Source organism: Rhopalosiphum maidis, chromosome 1 (genome assembly GCF_003676215.2).
Source record: "Rhopalosiphum maidis isolate BTI-1 chromosome 1, ASM367621v3, whole genome shotgun sequence".
Classification (NCBI taxonomy): domain Eukaryota; kingdom Metazoa; phylum Arthropoda; class Insecta; order Hemiptera; family Aphididae; genus Rhopalosiphum; species Rhopalosiphum maidis.
In genome coordinates this window covers 10,259,407-10,279,629 of record NC_040877.1, presented here as the reverse complement: position 1 = coordinate 10,279,629, position 20,223 = coordinate 10,259,407, and the positions used below count along the sequence as shown (strand labels likewise).

Here is a 20,223-nt window from a genome sequence, read left to right as displayed (position 1 = left end):
ATAACACATATAAAATTGATAATATTTTTATAAATAATAAATATTAATACATAAGTAATGAATTTATATAAATTACTAAAATATTTAAACAATCATAGTTTTTAACCATTAATACCTCTACATATTATTAATATTATTTCTTATAGTACAAACAATTAAGCTATCCATTCATATTTTGATTTTAATACGTCAAAATGTTCATAATATTATGTAATTAATAATTTTCTGTTTAAAAAGGGTTTATTCAAAAAAAAAAGTTTGTATCTCCACAGGACACTTCTTTAGTGTATAAAAAAATCTTAAGAGTTTCACGTATTAAGTTATAAATATTATAGGTGTATAAGTACCCATATTTAAAAATTCAAATATAAAATTTTAAATAACTGCGTTATTGAAAATAAAAAATGAAGCATGCTTGATGAATCATTCTATTATAATATCTGTTCTATATTGTCACGTATTATTATATATTTATATGTATTTCATAGGAAACGATTCAGTAACGGATAAGATCAAAGAGTTCGAAAGAGATATCGGACTGACGTTTGTCGATTCCAATGAAGTAGATTCCGAAGATAGCGTACGGTTTGTAAAACATGTCGAAACTCAGACATCCGCTGCGACAGGCTCCCCGGCTTTGTGCGTTCGAAATTGCGGCGAAGGCACATGCATATTCGATAGCCAAAACAAACAAACTTGCCAATGTCCGTTTGGTAAAACTGGATCCAGCTGCCAGATCAGTAAGTATTAAAAAACTAAAAAACTAAATATTATATATTAAAAAATGTATGCTAGTAAGTACCACCAAATCATACGTATTGCATTCAAAAAAAAAAAGATTACATATGAAGTCCGTTTGAGTCACTAACCATCGCAACCGTGACTTTATACATTTCTTTACCTACCTACTGGTAAATAGTGTTTTGTAGTTTTCCGATATATTCCACACAACTATTTTTAAGTGTTATGAAAAAAATAAAGTAAAATCGTTTGGGTATATTTTCGTAATAATGTATTAAACTTTCAGGTTAACTAAATTAAAATTAAAAACATAACAAAAAAAAAATCATTTTCATAATAATTTATTATATGAATAGAGTACAAACGGACAGCCATAGTTAATCAATATATTTTTAAATTAACATAACAATTAAAATAACAAATTTTTACTATTGAAAATAGGAGTATAAAGTTTTTAATATTCCAAAAAAATCGAAAAATTATATAGTTAAAAACGTGTTGAATTTTATAGTGTCGCGGTCGTGCTTAAATTCCTATAGTTTTCTTTTACTTTTTGTAAAATATATATTGAATAATTTTACTGATAACATAATTCTGTATTAAATTCTTCGGAGCATTCTGCTACTTAAATAAATTCATAAATAAAAGTAATCTGATTGGAAAACTTTTATTTTCACATTCTAGTTATAAAATTACTATAAATTGAATTTTTTTTTTGTGAAATCTGATTTTTGAAAGTTTTATACAATGTTTTTCCTTACTATATTATTTCTTCAATAGAATCATATTACATGACAAATTATCACATTACTGATGAAAATAGACACACTAAAACATAGTATATCACAGAAATCTTAAAATATTGTTAATACATTTTTCAAGCTGTATTTTTAATTAAAAAACTTTTACACGTATCAAACTAATGAATGGAAGTATAATAATAAATATTTTTTATTAATCCTTATAAAATATTGACCTATTTTATCACAATTATATTTTTAAAATAATATTCTAGTATTAAATAAGATAAATAAAATGTATATAAAATATGTAATTTTTTTTATTATAATTTAATAACGTTGTATAACTTACTATTTATAAACATTAAATGAGAATTTGATACCCCACAATAAATATATATATATACACTATATTCTATTTACCATACTTTGTATTTATTATCATAATAAAAAGGTTAACTTTCGTAAATTATAATATTTTGAAAATGTGTTTTTATAAATATATAATAATTGTTAAGAGTTATATGACTTAATAAATTTTCAATACGAATTCTTATAGAAAATTTATACTTGAAATAAAAAAAATGGTTTTGAAAGTCTTCTTTAAAAGATACATAATATTTATGTGTTCAATTACACATTTCGTATTCGTTTACGTATTAAAATTGAGTACAATTAAATAATTTACTATTGATTCTTATGGTAGTTTTTTTTTTCATCTGTAACTATATTTTATAAGCTTTTTTTGAGATTTTTTATGATTTAAGCAATACATTGTTTTATCATTAAAAATATTAAATAAAATAAATGATTTTAGATGAGTTAATTGTTATATCATTATTTATATTGTAAATTAAAATTTTAAATCGAATTTAGTTAATTATAAATTAATTAATCATTAATGAAAATGTGATGTTATAATATGCTACGAAATTATCATATTCGTTTCCAAATTTGTCCACCATTAAATAATGCTACAAGACTTATTTAATACTAGAGTGATAAAGTTATTTTTATGATATACATATTATATATTCATTATTCTTAAATAATATGATTATTAATAAAATAAATCTATTTTAATTAAAATATTATGTTTATAAAAATACCTACTTACATTTTACAAATTTTAAAGTGAAATCCCCAAATATTCAATATTTTATTTTATTTTATTAGAATTACAAACGGATTTTTACAATATAGCATTATATGTTTAATATTTAAATACAATATAATAAGAAAATAATAATTGTTTAACTTAAGACTATTAAGACTAAAATTAGTCAACTTGAATGATAATAAAAATAAAATATATTACATTATTTGTTGTAGGGATGGGAGAAATAGAATCTCTTTAAGTTATAATATTAAAATAAGTTAGCATTGCACATCATTTTTGATAGTGGGGCATTCTTGGAGAAGTTAGATTTATTAATAGAGAGGTAAAAAAAACCCTTAAGCCTAGTATTACTAGAAATACGAAAACAAAGGAATTTAGGAAACCTAGAAGCATCGACTCGGCCTTCAAGAACACGAATGAAATTTAAACTGAATTTATCACGCCTAACTGAAAGGGAATTGAGTTGTAGAGCTTAATTAATAGGCTTGTATTCGTGATCTGGTTGAAGGTTATTGATACTAATATGTTATTGAAAAAAACCTATATCGATCAAATTATATAGTTGATAAAAAAGTGCGCTCGAGTTTTTTTAAGTACAATAAACTCAAATAACTTACCAAGGAAAAGTAGGCCGGAGATGGGTCTGTAATTGGAAACATCGGTCGGACTTACATATTTTGAGATAGGCGTAACACAATTAATTTTCCAGGCAGAAGAGAAGACATCTTCAACAAATGACTTATTTAAAATTAAAGTGACTTGTATGGTAATTCGAGAGTGGCACCGCAGTGGTACAGTAGAAGGTTAAAAATACTACCCAAACCAAAACCACAAGTATTTGATAGAGAGTTTAGCGCTTCGTTAGATATGGATAGATTTGATGAAAGGAAAGAAAATTTTTGATTTATGTATAACCACCTAGTCTTTTAAATAATTTATGAGTTTGGATTTTCTTTGCGAAAATATCTTTTAGACTGTTTGAGACCCTTTGAGGGTAAGTGGAATTGCAGAAAGTACGTAATGGAACCCACTTATGAATACTATCAAGTAGTGATTTCTGAAGAAAAACAGTTAATCGATCAGTCGATCTAGAGTTAAAGGCGTAATACCAATAACCGATGTTCTCTAAATTATAAATAATTCTCTCGTGGTTAGAATTTTTAAAGTCATAATAGGTGTGTTGGGTATCAAGCATAAAGATGACTAAAGAATACGATTAGAAGATAATAATGGCTGGGTGGTATATGTCACATGGAACTGAGGTGTCAACAGCCTGAAAATCTTGAGTAGATCCTCTACTGGTGAAAATCAAGTCGAGAAGGGACGCAGTGCTATAGGGAATTTAGTTCTTTTACATGAAGCGAAGAAAACTAAACTCTAATCAACAATGATTCGGACTTCATCAGTAATGTTACCAATATAGATAAGGCTCGATCACTATTGGTCTAATTTATATCAGACATGTTGAAGTCACCACAAACAAAACTTATATTAAATTCATTAGACAACGAAGCTTGATCAATAGACTCCACATGACTCTCATAAGTCATAAGCATAGCATTTTTGGTAACATTATCTGTCACTTGAGAAGTTAAGTCTGAACTACTATTTTGGAGTCCCTTATGACGGGGAAGTGTAGAGTTATTTAATAGCTTTCACAATATTCTTACGAGAAGAAATTTTAAGTATTTATTACCGCGTATATACTGCCATAATAGTGTTGAGGACATAATAATGAGATGCAATTAAATAATTGAATTTAATATATAATATATAATGCGACTCCTTTAATATGGAGAATACAATATAAAATGCAACAACAAGATAATTCACATATGGTCACTAATCATGTAAATGGCAAGTTTCAGATGGCAATAAATAGCATTAATAAAAAATTACGATCATCTTAATTTACAAGATGTAAATAGGTTTATAAAATAAGCATACAATTAGATAACCTTTGCCCAAATAAGCAAAATTAAAGAATTCTCTTCTCAAAAGAACGTTGACAATTCCCTTTAGTATTATACCTATAAAAATATTATACGATATTAAATTATATTATTAATAATAATACAATAAAGAGTGAACGCATTCGAAAAAAGTTTTTAAGTTATACTTGCTACAAATATTATCAAGTTTTGACTGAACATGAGAGCTTTCTGATGATACTTAACAGATATTCTTACGATAACATTAAAAAATAATTTTTCTAAACTCCTTTTGCTAACATCTGTGTTATCAATTTCTACTTAAGAGTTGTGCTATATATAACTAATATTAAAAACTTTAACTGCCACAAAAAGTTTGGTTAGAAAAATAAATATAAGACTAATTCCTCCCTTACTTTATTCAAAATATAATCGATACTATTTTAATATGAAACAGTTGAAAACGTTTAACAGTAATAAGCTATGACTATCATTTATGTATATCTTTCTCGAACAGTAGTAACATTAACATTCATAGATAATAAGTTTATTAAATGCCATCAGATATATAAATATGTAGTGTAATAGTATATAATAGTATCATTAGTATCTATATAATATAGCATATGTATATTCTATGTAGGTACATATTTATATTATTATTATTCCAAATAAACCTATTGCAGCACGCATTCTTATGAATACACCCACACTTCACAAAAGTTGTACTATGTTATTATTTTGTTGTTAACACAATAGCTTTTCTTTTTCTCATGATTTTGCTTATGTACAATATGCAAAAATGTATTCCAAACAGCCAAATGTCATCTAAATTACATATAAATTATCGTATAACATAAAATAATATACCTATTAATTGTTATGGTTGTAACATAACATTCGATATGTAGGGTGTATATGTAAGTATATACAATTATGAGCTGGTTAGAATTTTTTTATTCTAAACTATTTTATTATCAGTTTTTATTATTGCAAGTAATTTTTTTTTAATTTTAATGTTATACATTAAAGGCCATTTTTCTTAAATTGAAACATGAGCCTCGAGTATGCTATACATGTTTTTATAGTCATAAATAAAATATAATATATGCAATAATTATAGATATATACTGGTCTTATTTTTGGTGTCACAATTTCTACAAACGCACCAACATGAAACTCAAAATATTTTGTATTTATATAATATTAAAAATTAAAAATATATAGTATAATGTATTAAATAAATAATAAATAATACAATTTATTATAATATTGTATTTAGTTGTTTAAAAGGTATACTTTAATAAAGTATGTATCTTTAGAATTTTCTAAGTCATAAACATCCTAACCTTAATTATAGCATAATACAATATTAAAATTATGGTGGATTTTTTTTTATAGTTAACGGATTTAAAATTATTGCTTTTAGATAATTTATCATTTTATGTATGTACTTAGCGGTTTATTATGTCTTTAATCTTTTCGTTAACATAATTTTGAGTTGTTAATATATAAGTGAAAACAAATATCTTAATAACATTTTATATTTTTAATAGAAAGTTATTAAATTATAGACATTTTATTCAACGATTAAATCTAAACAAAAAATATTTAATAACTTCTTACATCTATTTCGTATTTAAATCAATTCATACAAAATCATCAATAATAAACAAATCTCTACTAAGGTTCATTTGAATTTACGGTATGTAAATCTAGAGGTGTGCTAATTTGTCTTCCGATTTGTTTAGTCCATAATTTATCCTCTCATCTTAAATCATCAATCCCTTGGAATTTAACCATTATTACAAAAAGATTTAAACATAAAATTGTTGATCCAAAAATTACTGTAATACACATATAAAATATAGTTCCTAAGACGTAGAGCCGGATTAAGGATTTTGCCGCCCATAGGCTGAAATAAATTTACCACTTAAAAAAAATAAAGCTATTTCGTTTCGACCGTTAAAATTTTCCACCCTTTAATATTTGCTGCCCAAGGCATTAGCCTAAACAGCCTATGTGGTAATACGGCCCTGGTAAAACGTATGCTTAATAATACTGAAAATCAAAATTTGAATATTAGTTTTATTTTGTATAATAAAAGATGGACGCCTATATTATTGTTATTCATCAAATTTTAGAGGGGTCTAAAATAACTGTCAGTATATATGGTACCACAATATTAATATATTAATCAAATGTATGTATATCGTGCAATATATAATATTAATAATATGCATAATTTTTGACGTGTAATTTTCTTTATTTTTTTTTATTATTATTATTTTTGACTGACCTAGTATATTATTTCATGACAAAATAATTATATTACTTATTTTATAATATTAAGATCTTCATATAAGTCTCGTTTTTTACACAATTAGGAATATACGTTTAGCATATAATAATATTAATTATGCATAAAAATAATTTGTCTTTAAATTTTTGAAATAATATTTATTGACATATAATGGAAAATATCAAATTTAATGTTTTTAAATAGGTATAAGAATTTTCGATCAAACTGTAAATTCTCTTTAATCTAACTCGTTAAATGAAACCAAAAAATCGTAACATAGTTATTGTAAATATCATAGTAAATTTTGGTAAGATAAAAAAAATACTAAACAAAACAGACCTGGTTAATCCATGTATTTAGTTTATAATAGCCTCTTTACAGGCCAAAATTATTTAAGTGATGAAAAATGAGAATTTAATCCCATTGATGTCCAGCTTAGTGAACCAATGCAATTAAAAAAAAAGATTTACATAAAAACTGCAGTAGTGCATTATCACGTGAAAAAAATTACATAGTGTGTATGGCGCGGGTATGGTTCAATAATGCTAAAGTTTAATGGATCAGTTTGACGTATGATCATTTTTCATGAATTTTAGTTTAGAAAAACGACGACAGTTAAATAAAATTTAAATTTAAAATATGATATTTATATAAAATCTAACTAAGGGTATCAAAAATATTTATTTATGTAAATACATATTTTATTTTATTAATCGTAATAATAATGATAATTTTAACAATATTGTAGAATAATTATATAGGTACACCATGATATTTTACTCTGTTTTTTTTTAACATACTTGTAGCTTAGTACAATTTCATTAATTTTAAAATTTTCTTAGTCCTTATATTAGAATAGTTTAACCTAGAAATACTTAGGTACATATTATCAGTACTGGATTTAATATATTTTTTACCCATGCAAAAGTATAAAATTAGTTTCCTCTCTATTATGTCATTGTTATACTTATGTACCAGTTATCCTCTAAAAAAAAAAATGCGATCATTGCTAATGTAACTATATTGAATTATTAAAACTATTCAATTTGTAAATACTTGTGTAATAATAAACAAACTACAAAAGATTAAATTTGTTTTGAAAAATATTAAAATGTAATGAAATTGTATTAGTTTGAAATTTGAAATATTCGCCCCTCTGTGATTAGCCCCCCTTCAAAAATCTGGTACTACTTATATTATTCACGTATAAATATCTAATATATCTAGAAATATTCTTTCCTTTTTTTTTATATATATTCTATAAATTATGAATTAGGATGAATTTTAATCAAACGTAGCACGTTAGTACTACAGTCTACAACTACCATGTTATTAACGTATTAAATTATTTAAGGTTTAGGGTTGAACTTCATTAAAAACTATTTCATTGAATATGCACTGTAATAAATACATCAAATATATAATTTAACATTTGGGCGCCGCTTAGTCGTATCATTCACACAAGTAAATATGCTTGAACAATTGAAACTTCTTACCTTCGTACGCTCTAAGACTATGGCCATATCTGAAAACAGTTCAGCCGGTACTGTCATCTTATAATGAGGCATAATGAAATACTTTTATTATTTACAAAGGGTCTTTTAGAACTTATGACCATATGATATATTTATCCCTGTGCTATAAGAACTTTTAAAGGTAAAGACGCCAAAAAATTAACAGCAGTATAACATATTACATAAAACATAGTTTTCGGAAACTCTTTTATTATGAAACAAACAAACACAAATGTATACTAGTTAATATTTAAGCCACGAAAATGACACACTCACGTATTATCGAGACCCCCGCGTTTGCCGTACACACAACAACGAGGGACTACACGCGTGCGGCGTGTGGTTGTCTTAAATAGTAAATGTGTTGCCATATCAGCACATCTTACTTTATCAGTTCGACCATTCGACTTATTTTAATTACTTATTAACCTAAATTAGATTTCATAAAATATTTTTAAAGACTTTGTATACATATATTATAAATACGACAAGATCACAAAGTACTATTGCTTACAATATCTCTAGCTGTATCCTGGACAGATTTTAAAAATAATTTACATTTGATAACCGTTATAGTAAATTGTATGGAAAATGTACGATAATCGCACGATTTAGATAGTCAGCTTTAACTTGCAACATTATTGAAATTGATGGAATATAGCAAAGACGTGATACGGAAGAAGCTTGTAGGTGCGTGTATTTGTTATAATAATGTGATACCTATATACGTCATAAAAACAACGGGTTGTCTTGTACGTTAAATGTAATATTATATTCAAAGCCTTGTAATTTGTATTCTGTCATATGCATTGTTTTAACAACGTAGTAAAAATCTCAAGATTATGTCTTAATTTATAAAAGCTACACATGATAATTTATGATGTTATATATATAAAGTGCTCTTAACGTACATAGTTTAAACGAAAATTATTGTGATTATTATTAATTATATTTAAAAAAATAAAAGAATTTTAAAAGCTGAACAGATAAAAAACCTATGTATACTCATAAACTTGTAACAGAGTTTTTAAGTCGATCACATTTTTAGTTTTTTTTTCAAACAGTTCATATACTCTATATACATACTTTTAATTTTAAATATTTTCTTATCGTCATTATACAGTTTTATACTGTGTATTTTGTTTACATAAAATAATACACGCATATTATTTACACTCAACGTTACTAGTTCTATGTTTTAAATGTATTTGCATTTAAAAATATACAATATAAATCATTAATAACTAACCACGTATTAAACAATCTTACACAGGATAACAAGTGCGTATACCCTAGTACTTAAATATGTATTATGTATATATGTATTGCTATTTCGTCTATTCAGTTGGGGGCGTGCACTGTATGCTAATAACAACTGCAGGTAACGTTTTGGATGCGTGTCAAATATTTTTTTGGCTTGCTCGGGGTTCGCGTGACCATCTTACTGGATTGTTGCGTGACCGCGCCCAATAATTCGCCCCGGATGTTTGTGTCGACCGCACCGGTGACCGGACAAAGGCGCTTTGCAAAAATAAACCCATTAGGGCTTACTGATATTTTATATGTGCGCTACCCGTCCTACACACATAGGTAGGTGGATGGGCAATCTATAGTTATTCATGCGATAATAACAGCGTAGCTTTTTACGTGTAAAGAAAACAGTAAAATCGATGTTGTTTTGTAGATTATTCATTAAAATTTGAATATTGATAATAATAACTATTTTGGCAAAATAAAAACAGTATTAATTATAACTTAAACTATGGATAAATTTAAATTATATTACCTATACCTTATATTGTAACAAATATCTATAACAATTTATAATTTATAACACATAGAATATGTATGTATATCATTAACGTAACATTAATATATTTATACCCTCGATAACAATTATTTTTTGAGAACGATTAAAAATCATCTAATCACTGTTTAACGACTAATATTTAGTTTTATACCAATTAATATTGCCTGTCTCGGTATCTCGTAAGATATACTAATTAATCGTCACTATCTAATGAAATTGATGAAACGATTTAATTAAAGAAAATAGTTTTAAATATAATCGAAAATATTAAATAAAACTTCTAAATAGTCAATTATAACTTAAATTTAAATTAAAAACTTTTTTAGTAATTTTTTAATCTTTTATTTTAAAATATCCTACTAAATAGTAATCATTTTCTAACCGGTTCAAAAAAATGCCCCCATTACACAGTGTATACTACGTCTTATTCATTTATAAACACAAATAATATTATTTTTTTTCGATAATTTATTTAAAGATATTTTTAATATACTAATATAAATACTAGCGTAGCGTACACAATGAGTACATTTCATACGAGATAATGATGCAATTAAACTATCGGGCATGAATGGAGAAACTGTTTATCAACAGCACTTCCTATTTTAAATATAATATGTTTATAGTTTATTATTATTATTATTAATATTAATGAGCGGATACTTCAGATAATCTAGTTGGTGAGTTAATATAACTTGATTGAGTATATTATTTGATAAGTGAGAGTATGGGTCAATATTAGTTTATATTTTTTATAATATTTTGTTGATTAGCGGTAAAAATGAGATGAGTGAATTTATAAGAGTTTGAAAATCATTTAGGTTTATGAAGAAGTTCATTTGGTGTAATACAATATTTTCATTTTGTTTGTTCTGGAATTCATTATGATTTTAAACACATTATTCATTTTCAATTTAAAAATTAAATAATGCGATTCAGTGATTAAATGAGTAGGTATTAATAATTCAATGTGTAAAATATTAATATAATAATGCAATCATAAAAATACTTGCTTATATCATGTTTAGTTTAATATAATATTTTTATAAGAAATAAAATTAATTATTTTAATTTGCATTTATATGCATACTTTTTACATTACCATAATAATTATTTATTTTTAATTTTCTTATAAGCAAATCCAATTAGATATCCAAGATTCAATGGACGTAGTTGGTTATCATTTCCACCACTACGAGGAGCTTACAAACACGTGCAAATAAGTTTAGAATTCAGGCCAGAAAGCTGGGATGGTATATTGTTTTTAGCTGCTGAAAGAGATGATTTAGTTGGAGATTTCATGGCTATTCTGCTTCACAATGGCTTTTTGGAATTTAGGTAATTCAAAATTAAGCCAATAACAATGTGGTTGTAACATTATAAATAAAAGCGAAATGTTTCTTTACAGGTTTGATTGTGGATCTGGTTTAGGAGTAGTTAAATCTGAAGAAACAGTTATTTTAAATCAATGGAACACGCTGTCTGTATATAGACATAGATGGGATGCGTGGATCCAATTAAATCGTGGAAAACGCATTGCTGGGAGATCAAAAGTAAGTACATTTATACATTTTAATTAAAGTAAAATTACAAATATTGTAATGATTGTTATTTGAATTCGCGTTTAACCTTTTCCTGTAAAAATAAACTAAAGAAAATAGTTTAAATACATTTTTTTAAATTGGTCGTTTCAAAAAGGTTATAATATATTTTTAATTTTATTTCAAGTATAATAAAATGTAAAGAACTATAAATACATCAATTATTTGAGTACCGAGTCGGTGTGTCATTCCTATACTCTATAGAATAACATTGTCCATTCGTTTAACAATTTAATTATAATTTGTCCTTAAATGTAATATACTAGTGTTGTAAGCTAATAATACCTTAAATATTTTAAATATATGCAATAAACATTTATGTCTTATTGTGTCTAAATAATCCGGATTAAACATTTTTCGATCCCTAAACAGTTGAAATTTTGAGGCCTACAAGAAAATTATTACTTACATACGTCTTTAATTATACAACCTAATAATTAAAATACATAATCAGTTTGTGTTGTGTATTTAAAAATGTTAATCGCCCAAAAGGGTGTACATTTCCAACTTAGTTTCAATTTAAAAATATAGAAATCATTATACTAATTTACACGAAATTTTCATAAGATTGTGAATTAAAAATTTATTTTAATTTAATTATTTTTAAACAAAATTACAACGTATTATATAATATTTAATATGCTTAATTCCATAACTATGTAATAAATAATAATGTACCTCAATAAATAATTTATCTTTTAATTATTTTCTATCAAAATTATCTAAAATTTTAAATCGACTAAAAATATATAAGAAAACTTTAAGTATTTGTTTACCAGGAATATTTTCTTTAGATGTAGTATAAAGTAAAATTGATTATTTTAAACTTTAGAGTTTTAATTAATATGTAAACAATATCAAAAATTATATTTACTTAAATTAGGCAAAATATTTATTGTATAAATTACTTTTTATAAACTGAGAAAGAAAGATACTTATATTATAAAGTAGAATAATTTATCAACTATTCATCAGTGTAGAAATATGCATTTTATTTAGTATAAATATACAAAACCTAATAAAGATTAATCGAGATTTAATTAATTTTAATACTCCTGAGTTATCGTAACTACCTGACGTAAAATATTTGGCACCTAATTAATACTTACAAAAATAAGAAAAAATATATAATATTTAAAATTAATACACGCCATTATTACCTAATTGTTAGTTTTTTTGTAAATCATGATAATCCAGTAATATATTTATTTTGTATTGTAAATCAATAAATTTAAAATCGAAATTATAGCTAAACTATTGAATTTAATAAATTAAAAAAATTAAATTATTATTATTTATTTTTTATTTTATTATTTATTATTATTTATTTTTAATTATTTAATTTACTATTCAATTTATTTAATTTTTTAACAACATTTTAGATTTTAAGCGTAGCGATGCGATGAATGTGTTGATTTTACATTGATAACGTGTATTTCTGTTGATTTTATTTTATTTTTTTGTGTCTAAAGCTTTTTCTATAAAAATTGCTATCAACAACTTTGATGAAGATTTTTTGTAAAAAAGTGGATCTAGTTGGTACATTAGGAAGTAAAAATTTAAAATTCTCAGTACTTTTTAAAATAATCGGCAAAACCTAAAACAATATAAATGAACATCAGTTAAAATTGTAATTTTATTATTAAAATAACTGCTTTGTAACTTTGGTTACCGAAAAGTTAGACCATCTTCACAATTATTTTCCGTTGAATAATGTGCCTATTCAATAAAGAGGTATACATTTTCAGTACAGCAGAGTATTAATCTATTTTCACCCCTTTTTTATAAAACTATCCAAGATTTATCTAAATATAATTATTTATTTAAAATTTATTTAAAACAAGAACCAGAAAAAAAAACTAAAATCAATTAAGGCCCTTTTTGTATTTTTTGTTTAAGTTCCTATTCAATTTCGTCAATATATTATTTTCAAATAAACTTTTAAAAAGAATTGTGACTATATATTTTCGATATTTTTAAATTTTTTTAAGAAAAACTTATGAGGAACCTTCTATAAAAACCTTCTATTACATTTTTAAACATTTTTTACCTAGAAATGAACAAATCAAAAATAAACTAAAAAACAAATATCAAAACAATTCAAATAGAGGCAAAATATTTTGAAAATTTTATGATACCTAATAAATACTTAACAAATACGTCATCTAATAATTCAAAATCAGATCTTGATGGGTTTCATCAAATTTTCTATTCTTAAGCTTTATAACAAATAAACAAATATCTAAACGCACTTCGTTGTAAAACCAATACAAATAATATATAAATATTCTTTAATCAACTTCACAAAGAATCTAAAAATTATATTAGGTACCTATTTTATAAAATATATCATTGATTTGATAACAAAGAAACACAACGAAACAAAACAAATAATTTTCTTTTTTATTTACTTATTTTAACTTGGTTAATAACCAAAAAATAATGGTTATCTACATTAAAAATATTTGTAAAATACTAAATACAAAAATTCTTATTCAAAACTATAAATCAAGAGTTGAATACTTAAGCATTATAAATTTATAAGTTAGAACAATGCACATCTTTATGTTTTATTTGTCGTTTAATGGTATTCAAATTATTTAAAGTTATTATGTTCTTTTATGGAATCTGTAATATCATAAATTATAGAGTATAAAATAGTGTAAAGTGGTATTTGACTGGCAGTAAATTTCAAGTATTTGTCAACAAAATAAAATAAGGTGTTTTTTCTATTTTATATATTTGTTATATTAATAATATTAATATTTACTTGTTTACATAATCTTATAGATATAAATTTCACACAACACTTCAAAAGTATCCGATTTTATTTAATAGACCTATTATTGGTTGGTCAATATGGATGGATATTAATATAAACATAATTAAAATATTATTATTGGTACTTTTATTTTTTGTAATTTTGTAATATTTAACTGCAAACCATAGTTTATTTTAAGAAATATAAATATTATAACTCGTGTGCAATAAATATTGGCTGGACCGGATTAGCGTTAAGGCGCCATAAGTACCAAATTAATTACTTAGAACGTTAAATATTTTTGTCTATCGACTATAATATTCTCAATCAAAACATCATACTTTCTTCTTTTTTTTTTATTATCTTTAATAATAATAAGTGGATTGAATATAGAGTACCTAAGTGTGATTACATAGTACTTATATTAATATGTCGCGTATTATATGTTATGTACCTAGTAACTTCATTTTATAAATTATTATTTATTACTATTCTTCTTATTATTATTATTATTATTATTGTATACGGACCACAGACGAATTATTATGACGGTAATGTAAATACATTAACAATAATTCTATTTTTTCCTTTTACTCCACAAAAAATGTGGGTACTGGAACGCAGATAAAATCATTGCTTTAGGCGCATTTCTCCTTATTCTGGTCTTGAATAGAAATTTAATATTTAAATATTAAAATAATTTTACTTGTTTTATACATTGGAACATATAATATTAAATAAGATATAATATAAGTACAAAATTAGTTTTTAAAATGGTATTTTATATTTTAAAATGTTATCAAGATAATAAGCTTTTATTTCGTGCAATTTATCCGTATATCCGTTAATAAGTATTTACTAATATATTATTATTATTTAGATATTTAACTTATTACTTACAATTATCTATAACCATGTTATAGGTTTCCATACACAATTAAATCAACTTTAAATTATAGCTTTTTTATAATGCAAATTTCAAAATAATTATCTAGTTAACACCAATACAAACACCGTACAATATTTTTTTTTTTTAATTAGTTGATTCAAATACACCTTTCTCGAGCTTCTACAAAGCACTTAAAATAATAAACAATTTTCCCAAAATAAAGATATTTCAATGATATATTATTTACATTTATTTACATGAGACGAACCCAACTGAAATTGTATTTACAATTTTCAAAGACATTAATAACATTACAAACGTTATACATATATTAAAAATGAATACAAAATTAATTTAAATGTAGTTAAAAATGATAAGTCTAATTTCATCTTTCTAATAATACATTTTATGTGTAAACTTAGGGTTTATTCTCGAGAATTACGTTTCGAGAGCCTGTCTTTATTGGCGGTCGAGGTAACACATCTGGATTGGCTGAACGTTTTCCAACAGACCGTGGATTTGTTGGTTGTGTTCGGCTCTTACAAGCCAATGACCACAGATACGATTTTGGTGAAACACCTGCTGGTGATACAGTCAAATCTCAAGAAGTTGGTAAGTGTTAACTACACATTTAGCTTTCTTAAACCACCTCTCATCCACCTCCAAAAAACATAATATGAAAAATATCGATCCATTCATAACCGTCGACAAAATATTTATTCATTTTTTTATTTATTGGTATTAAAAACGCAATTTTATATATTCAAAACGACGTCGGAAAACGTGACCGAACTTTTGAAATCCAACGATGAAAAAAATACATATAGATGTTCTCTTTTTAGCAGTTCTAAATATAAATAAAGGAAATAATATAATGGGAAAGGTCCTCTAACAAAACTTTAAACAAACTGCCAAAACTGTTTAATTTGTGGACAGTGAAAACTTTTCATTCTCCTTAATCTACGTCTTCTTGTTCACTAACTTCGCAAATTATACCGGATAAAACATATGGGTTACTTGCTGATGTCATTAATTATTTTTGTTCGTATAAAATAACAGCTTATAATTTTTTTAATGTTTAGCAAAATTATAAAATCAGTTTTGAGTAAACCAGTTTAGGCTATTATTGTAATCACGAACGTTAAAATTGATAAATACTAAAGATTTTATTTAAAATTATAATTATACGTATTTAGACCTAAGTATCATATTATAAAAATGTCTTCAGGAATTAATTGCTGAATTTAACAACAAGGTTAACAATTTATTTACATTTTGAACGTGTACATATTTATTTATTTTTTTTTTAATATAACCGTAAAAATATGTAATGGATACATTTTGGTGCTGTAATTTTTTTTTTTTTATATATAATACATTAATGTGTATTGTCTTCAAAATTATAAAAATCATATAATTAAAATATATTTGATAATATAAAATAATTAATATTAATCTCAATACTAATCATATGTATCATATAAATAATTATAAAATTTCAAATTTTATTTATATTTATCCTAGTAGAATCAAGCGAGTATGTGACTTATTTGATCAGTTAATTTTACAGTAAAACTTAATTATATATAACTTAAGGAATAACGTATATTAAATAACTATCATACACATTATTGCAATTTAGTTATGGCTTGTGAGGTGCAAGTATATTATAGTTAAGAGCTTTACTCTTAAACCTATAATTCTGGTTTCTTAAAAAATATTTAAAGTTAATGGTCTTCTAATAAAATTTGAAGTTGTAAAATGAAGAATATGAGATTTAATGAAATATAAGTGTATTTGAAGTATAGACGGTTGATGAAAAACGAAATATGATTAAACCAAATGTCGTGTAGTACATGTTTATTAATGTATATTGTATATAGTTTATATTAAACTAAAAGTGACAACAATAAAAGAAAGGGAAAAAAGCTACTAAAAGTCTTTGAGTAAACATTAGCTAGAAGCTTTTGAGGTGAAAGTCGAGGACAGCAGTGTACTCCCACCTTTCTTTTAGTGCAACCGCGTTAATTAATTTTCTAGTCAACCACTTCAGCGTCGACGTTGTTCGATGTTAGTCCGTGTCTTATTATAAATTTAATCGGCTGGAAGGCATGGCAAATGACGAAAAAAGGCATAATTCACTTCCTCTTTTTTAATCTTTTTAAAAATTCTAATAGAAAATGCTTAATGTCTTATTTTATTAATTACTTAACGAGAATAATTTTAATATGACATTTTTATTTTTGTTTTTATTATTTCGAATTGCGATATTGATTAATAATTGAGTTAATTTTTTATGACACTAAAGAAAAATGTAAAATATATTCGTATACCTAATATTATAAATCATCCAATAAATATATTCATAGGGCAACAAATATTCTCTATGAGTTTTTTATATAGATTACATAATAATAAATTATATGCAACCTATAGGATATTGGGTAAAGATGCTTGTCAAAGTTTCAAATTCCCATTAATTTGCGATAAGAGAGAAAATGGCTATATTTATAGTCATAACACGGCTAACTCCGCTCTCCGTAAATTGTGTTATTCAATAGTTCTAGTTGATATAAAACTTTTGTTGTATGTTTGCGGTATTTCCATAAATCTAAATCCTAGTAAGTCAAACGAAATGATAATCGCTTTTAACACTTAAATTATACCGGAACATTTTTAAATAACATATAATATAATATTTAAGAATTAAGAATAATGGTTTTTATTTTTACAAATTGCATTAAATTAAAATTAAAATTATAATACTTATACAATTTCATCATCATTATTAAAATTAAAAAAAAAATTTACGCTCGTTTAGCATACCATAGTACTATACCATTAACATAATATTTTATCTTACACTTTGTATATTCATTATTCGTGTAATTTAAAAATAGCATAAGCATTTTAATTTAATTTTGCATGGGCTATAAACTACATGAAACATAATAATTATGTCAGTGATTAAATAAAAATTATTGTTTTTAATAATAATTTTATTAAAAAAACTGTGTTAAATTTATTATAATAATTATATAATAATTGTAATACTTTTCATCTAAACAAAGTGTACAACTTTTAAGTCTAGCACTACTACTTTTTTTTGAAATCAGATCGATTAACCTCAGGCAGAGCACTGTTCTTACGATAGCTACATGTATCTTGAACAACGACATTGAAGTATTGGTTTCTGATCGAAAACCTCGCCTTGTAATTTGTCTTTGATAAATGGCACTGTAATTTAGTACACATGGGACTGGCCGAGACGCAGTAGGGTTGCATTTTCTCAAATAGAATACAACCGAATAAAAAAATATTGATTTTCTGAACTTGTTTTATTTAAACTTTATAACTCATATCACTAAGCCAGAAATATATATGAGTAAAATTAAACAATTTCAATAATAATTTAATTTTACAGAGGAATGCTCTACGGACAAGTGTACAAGATCTCCTTGTCAACACGGTGGCAAGTGCGTAACAACTACCAATTCATCACTATGTCTATGCCCTCTTGGTTACACTGGAGATTTATGTGAAACAATATTAGACTTACAGGTAAATATCACAAAAATAATACCACGTGTGTTCATTATATATATAACTATATCCGATTGTATATGTACATCGTACATGTAATTTTGTTTACAATATTAAGTTTTTTCTTTCATATCTACAACATATTAAAAATATAAATACTGTTTTATTAAAATAGTGAACAAAATTCATAAATAAAAAATACCTTATTAAACTAAATATTTTAAAATAGATATTAAATATTTAGACAATTCATTTTATAAATAAATCGTCACTGATAGGAGACAAAAATATATTATGATAAGATTCTAAGTTCCTTCTAATAATAATAAAAAAAATTCGATATATAATTGTGTATTATTACCATATATTTTTATCAAATTCATTTAAAAAAAAAAAAAAAAAAAAATACCTAACTATTACAATAATATACTATTTATTTATTTAAGAAATAACTTTAAATACAAACAAGGTATGTACAAATTAATATTTTTGATTAATATTTATTTTTAGTTACAAGATTTTCTGTATCTTAAGTATACTATTTATGAGCGATATCAGTTAATTTAATATACGAGTTTTGTATTTATTTACAAAGTCCAAAAAAAAAGTTACAAAACCTGAATAAATTAATAATAAAAATAATTTTAATTTATCCATACATTCAATCGAATACTTTGGAAAAAAACAAATTATTTAATAGATAGTAAAGTCTGAGTATATTATTATGAGTATATACTAAACTATATATTACAACTCTAAATATTTCTAACTTACATCATGATTTCAACATACCAACAATACCCACACTTGTTTGCTACCACTATAATAAATTTCACACAAACTTTAACCACGCAAATCCACTCATATTCAAAACTCCTCTCACACATTACTTTAAAACTATCTATTTTTCAAACCTAAATGGCCACATGACCTATTAAATAGTCTAAATTAATTTACTTTCCCTAAGTTCATAATTTGGAAGTAGTATCGATGGATGTTCCCTTCCCCGCGTTTTCAAGTCTAGTTCACTAATTGTTAACTTATTTACTTATTGTGGTATTTTGTGTATACTGCAAATTGTAAATTTCTTTTATAAATACAAAAAACTATTTTAACAAAAAAGTAAATAACATATTATGATAATGAATTATGCATCGTAGAACATTTGAAAACATATGACTTATTATAATATAACATTATTATCAGTATTATACATCAATAGTGACAAAGGAATGTAATTGAAACTGTGATGCTCTTATTATTAACATAGA

The 20,223-nt window shown here is 24.4% G+C and overlaps 1 protein-coding gene across 1 annotated transcript in view; it reads left to right on the top strand.

The window, feature by feature from the left end:
- The window catches only part of LOC113555377 (pikachurin-like), a 68,605-nt gene that overhangs the window by 21,252 nt on the left and 27,130 nt on the right, over positions 1 to 20,223 (top strand). Inside the window, exons 3-7 of the mRNA XM_026959745.1 lie at positions 489 to 740; positions 11,295 to 11,496; positions 11,567 to 11,711; positions 15,832 to 16,021; positions 18,834 to 18,970. Coding sequence (XP_026815546.1) covers positions 489 to 740; positions 11,295 to 11,496; positions 11,567 to 11,711; positions 15,832 to 16,021; positions 18,834 to 18,970 — 926 coding nt within the window. The remainder of the gene's footprint in view (positions 1 to 488; positions 741 to 11,294; positions 11,497 to 11,566; positions 11,712 to 15,831; positions 16,022 to 18,833; positions 18,971 to 20,223) is intronic.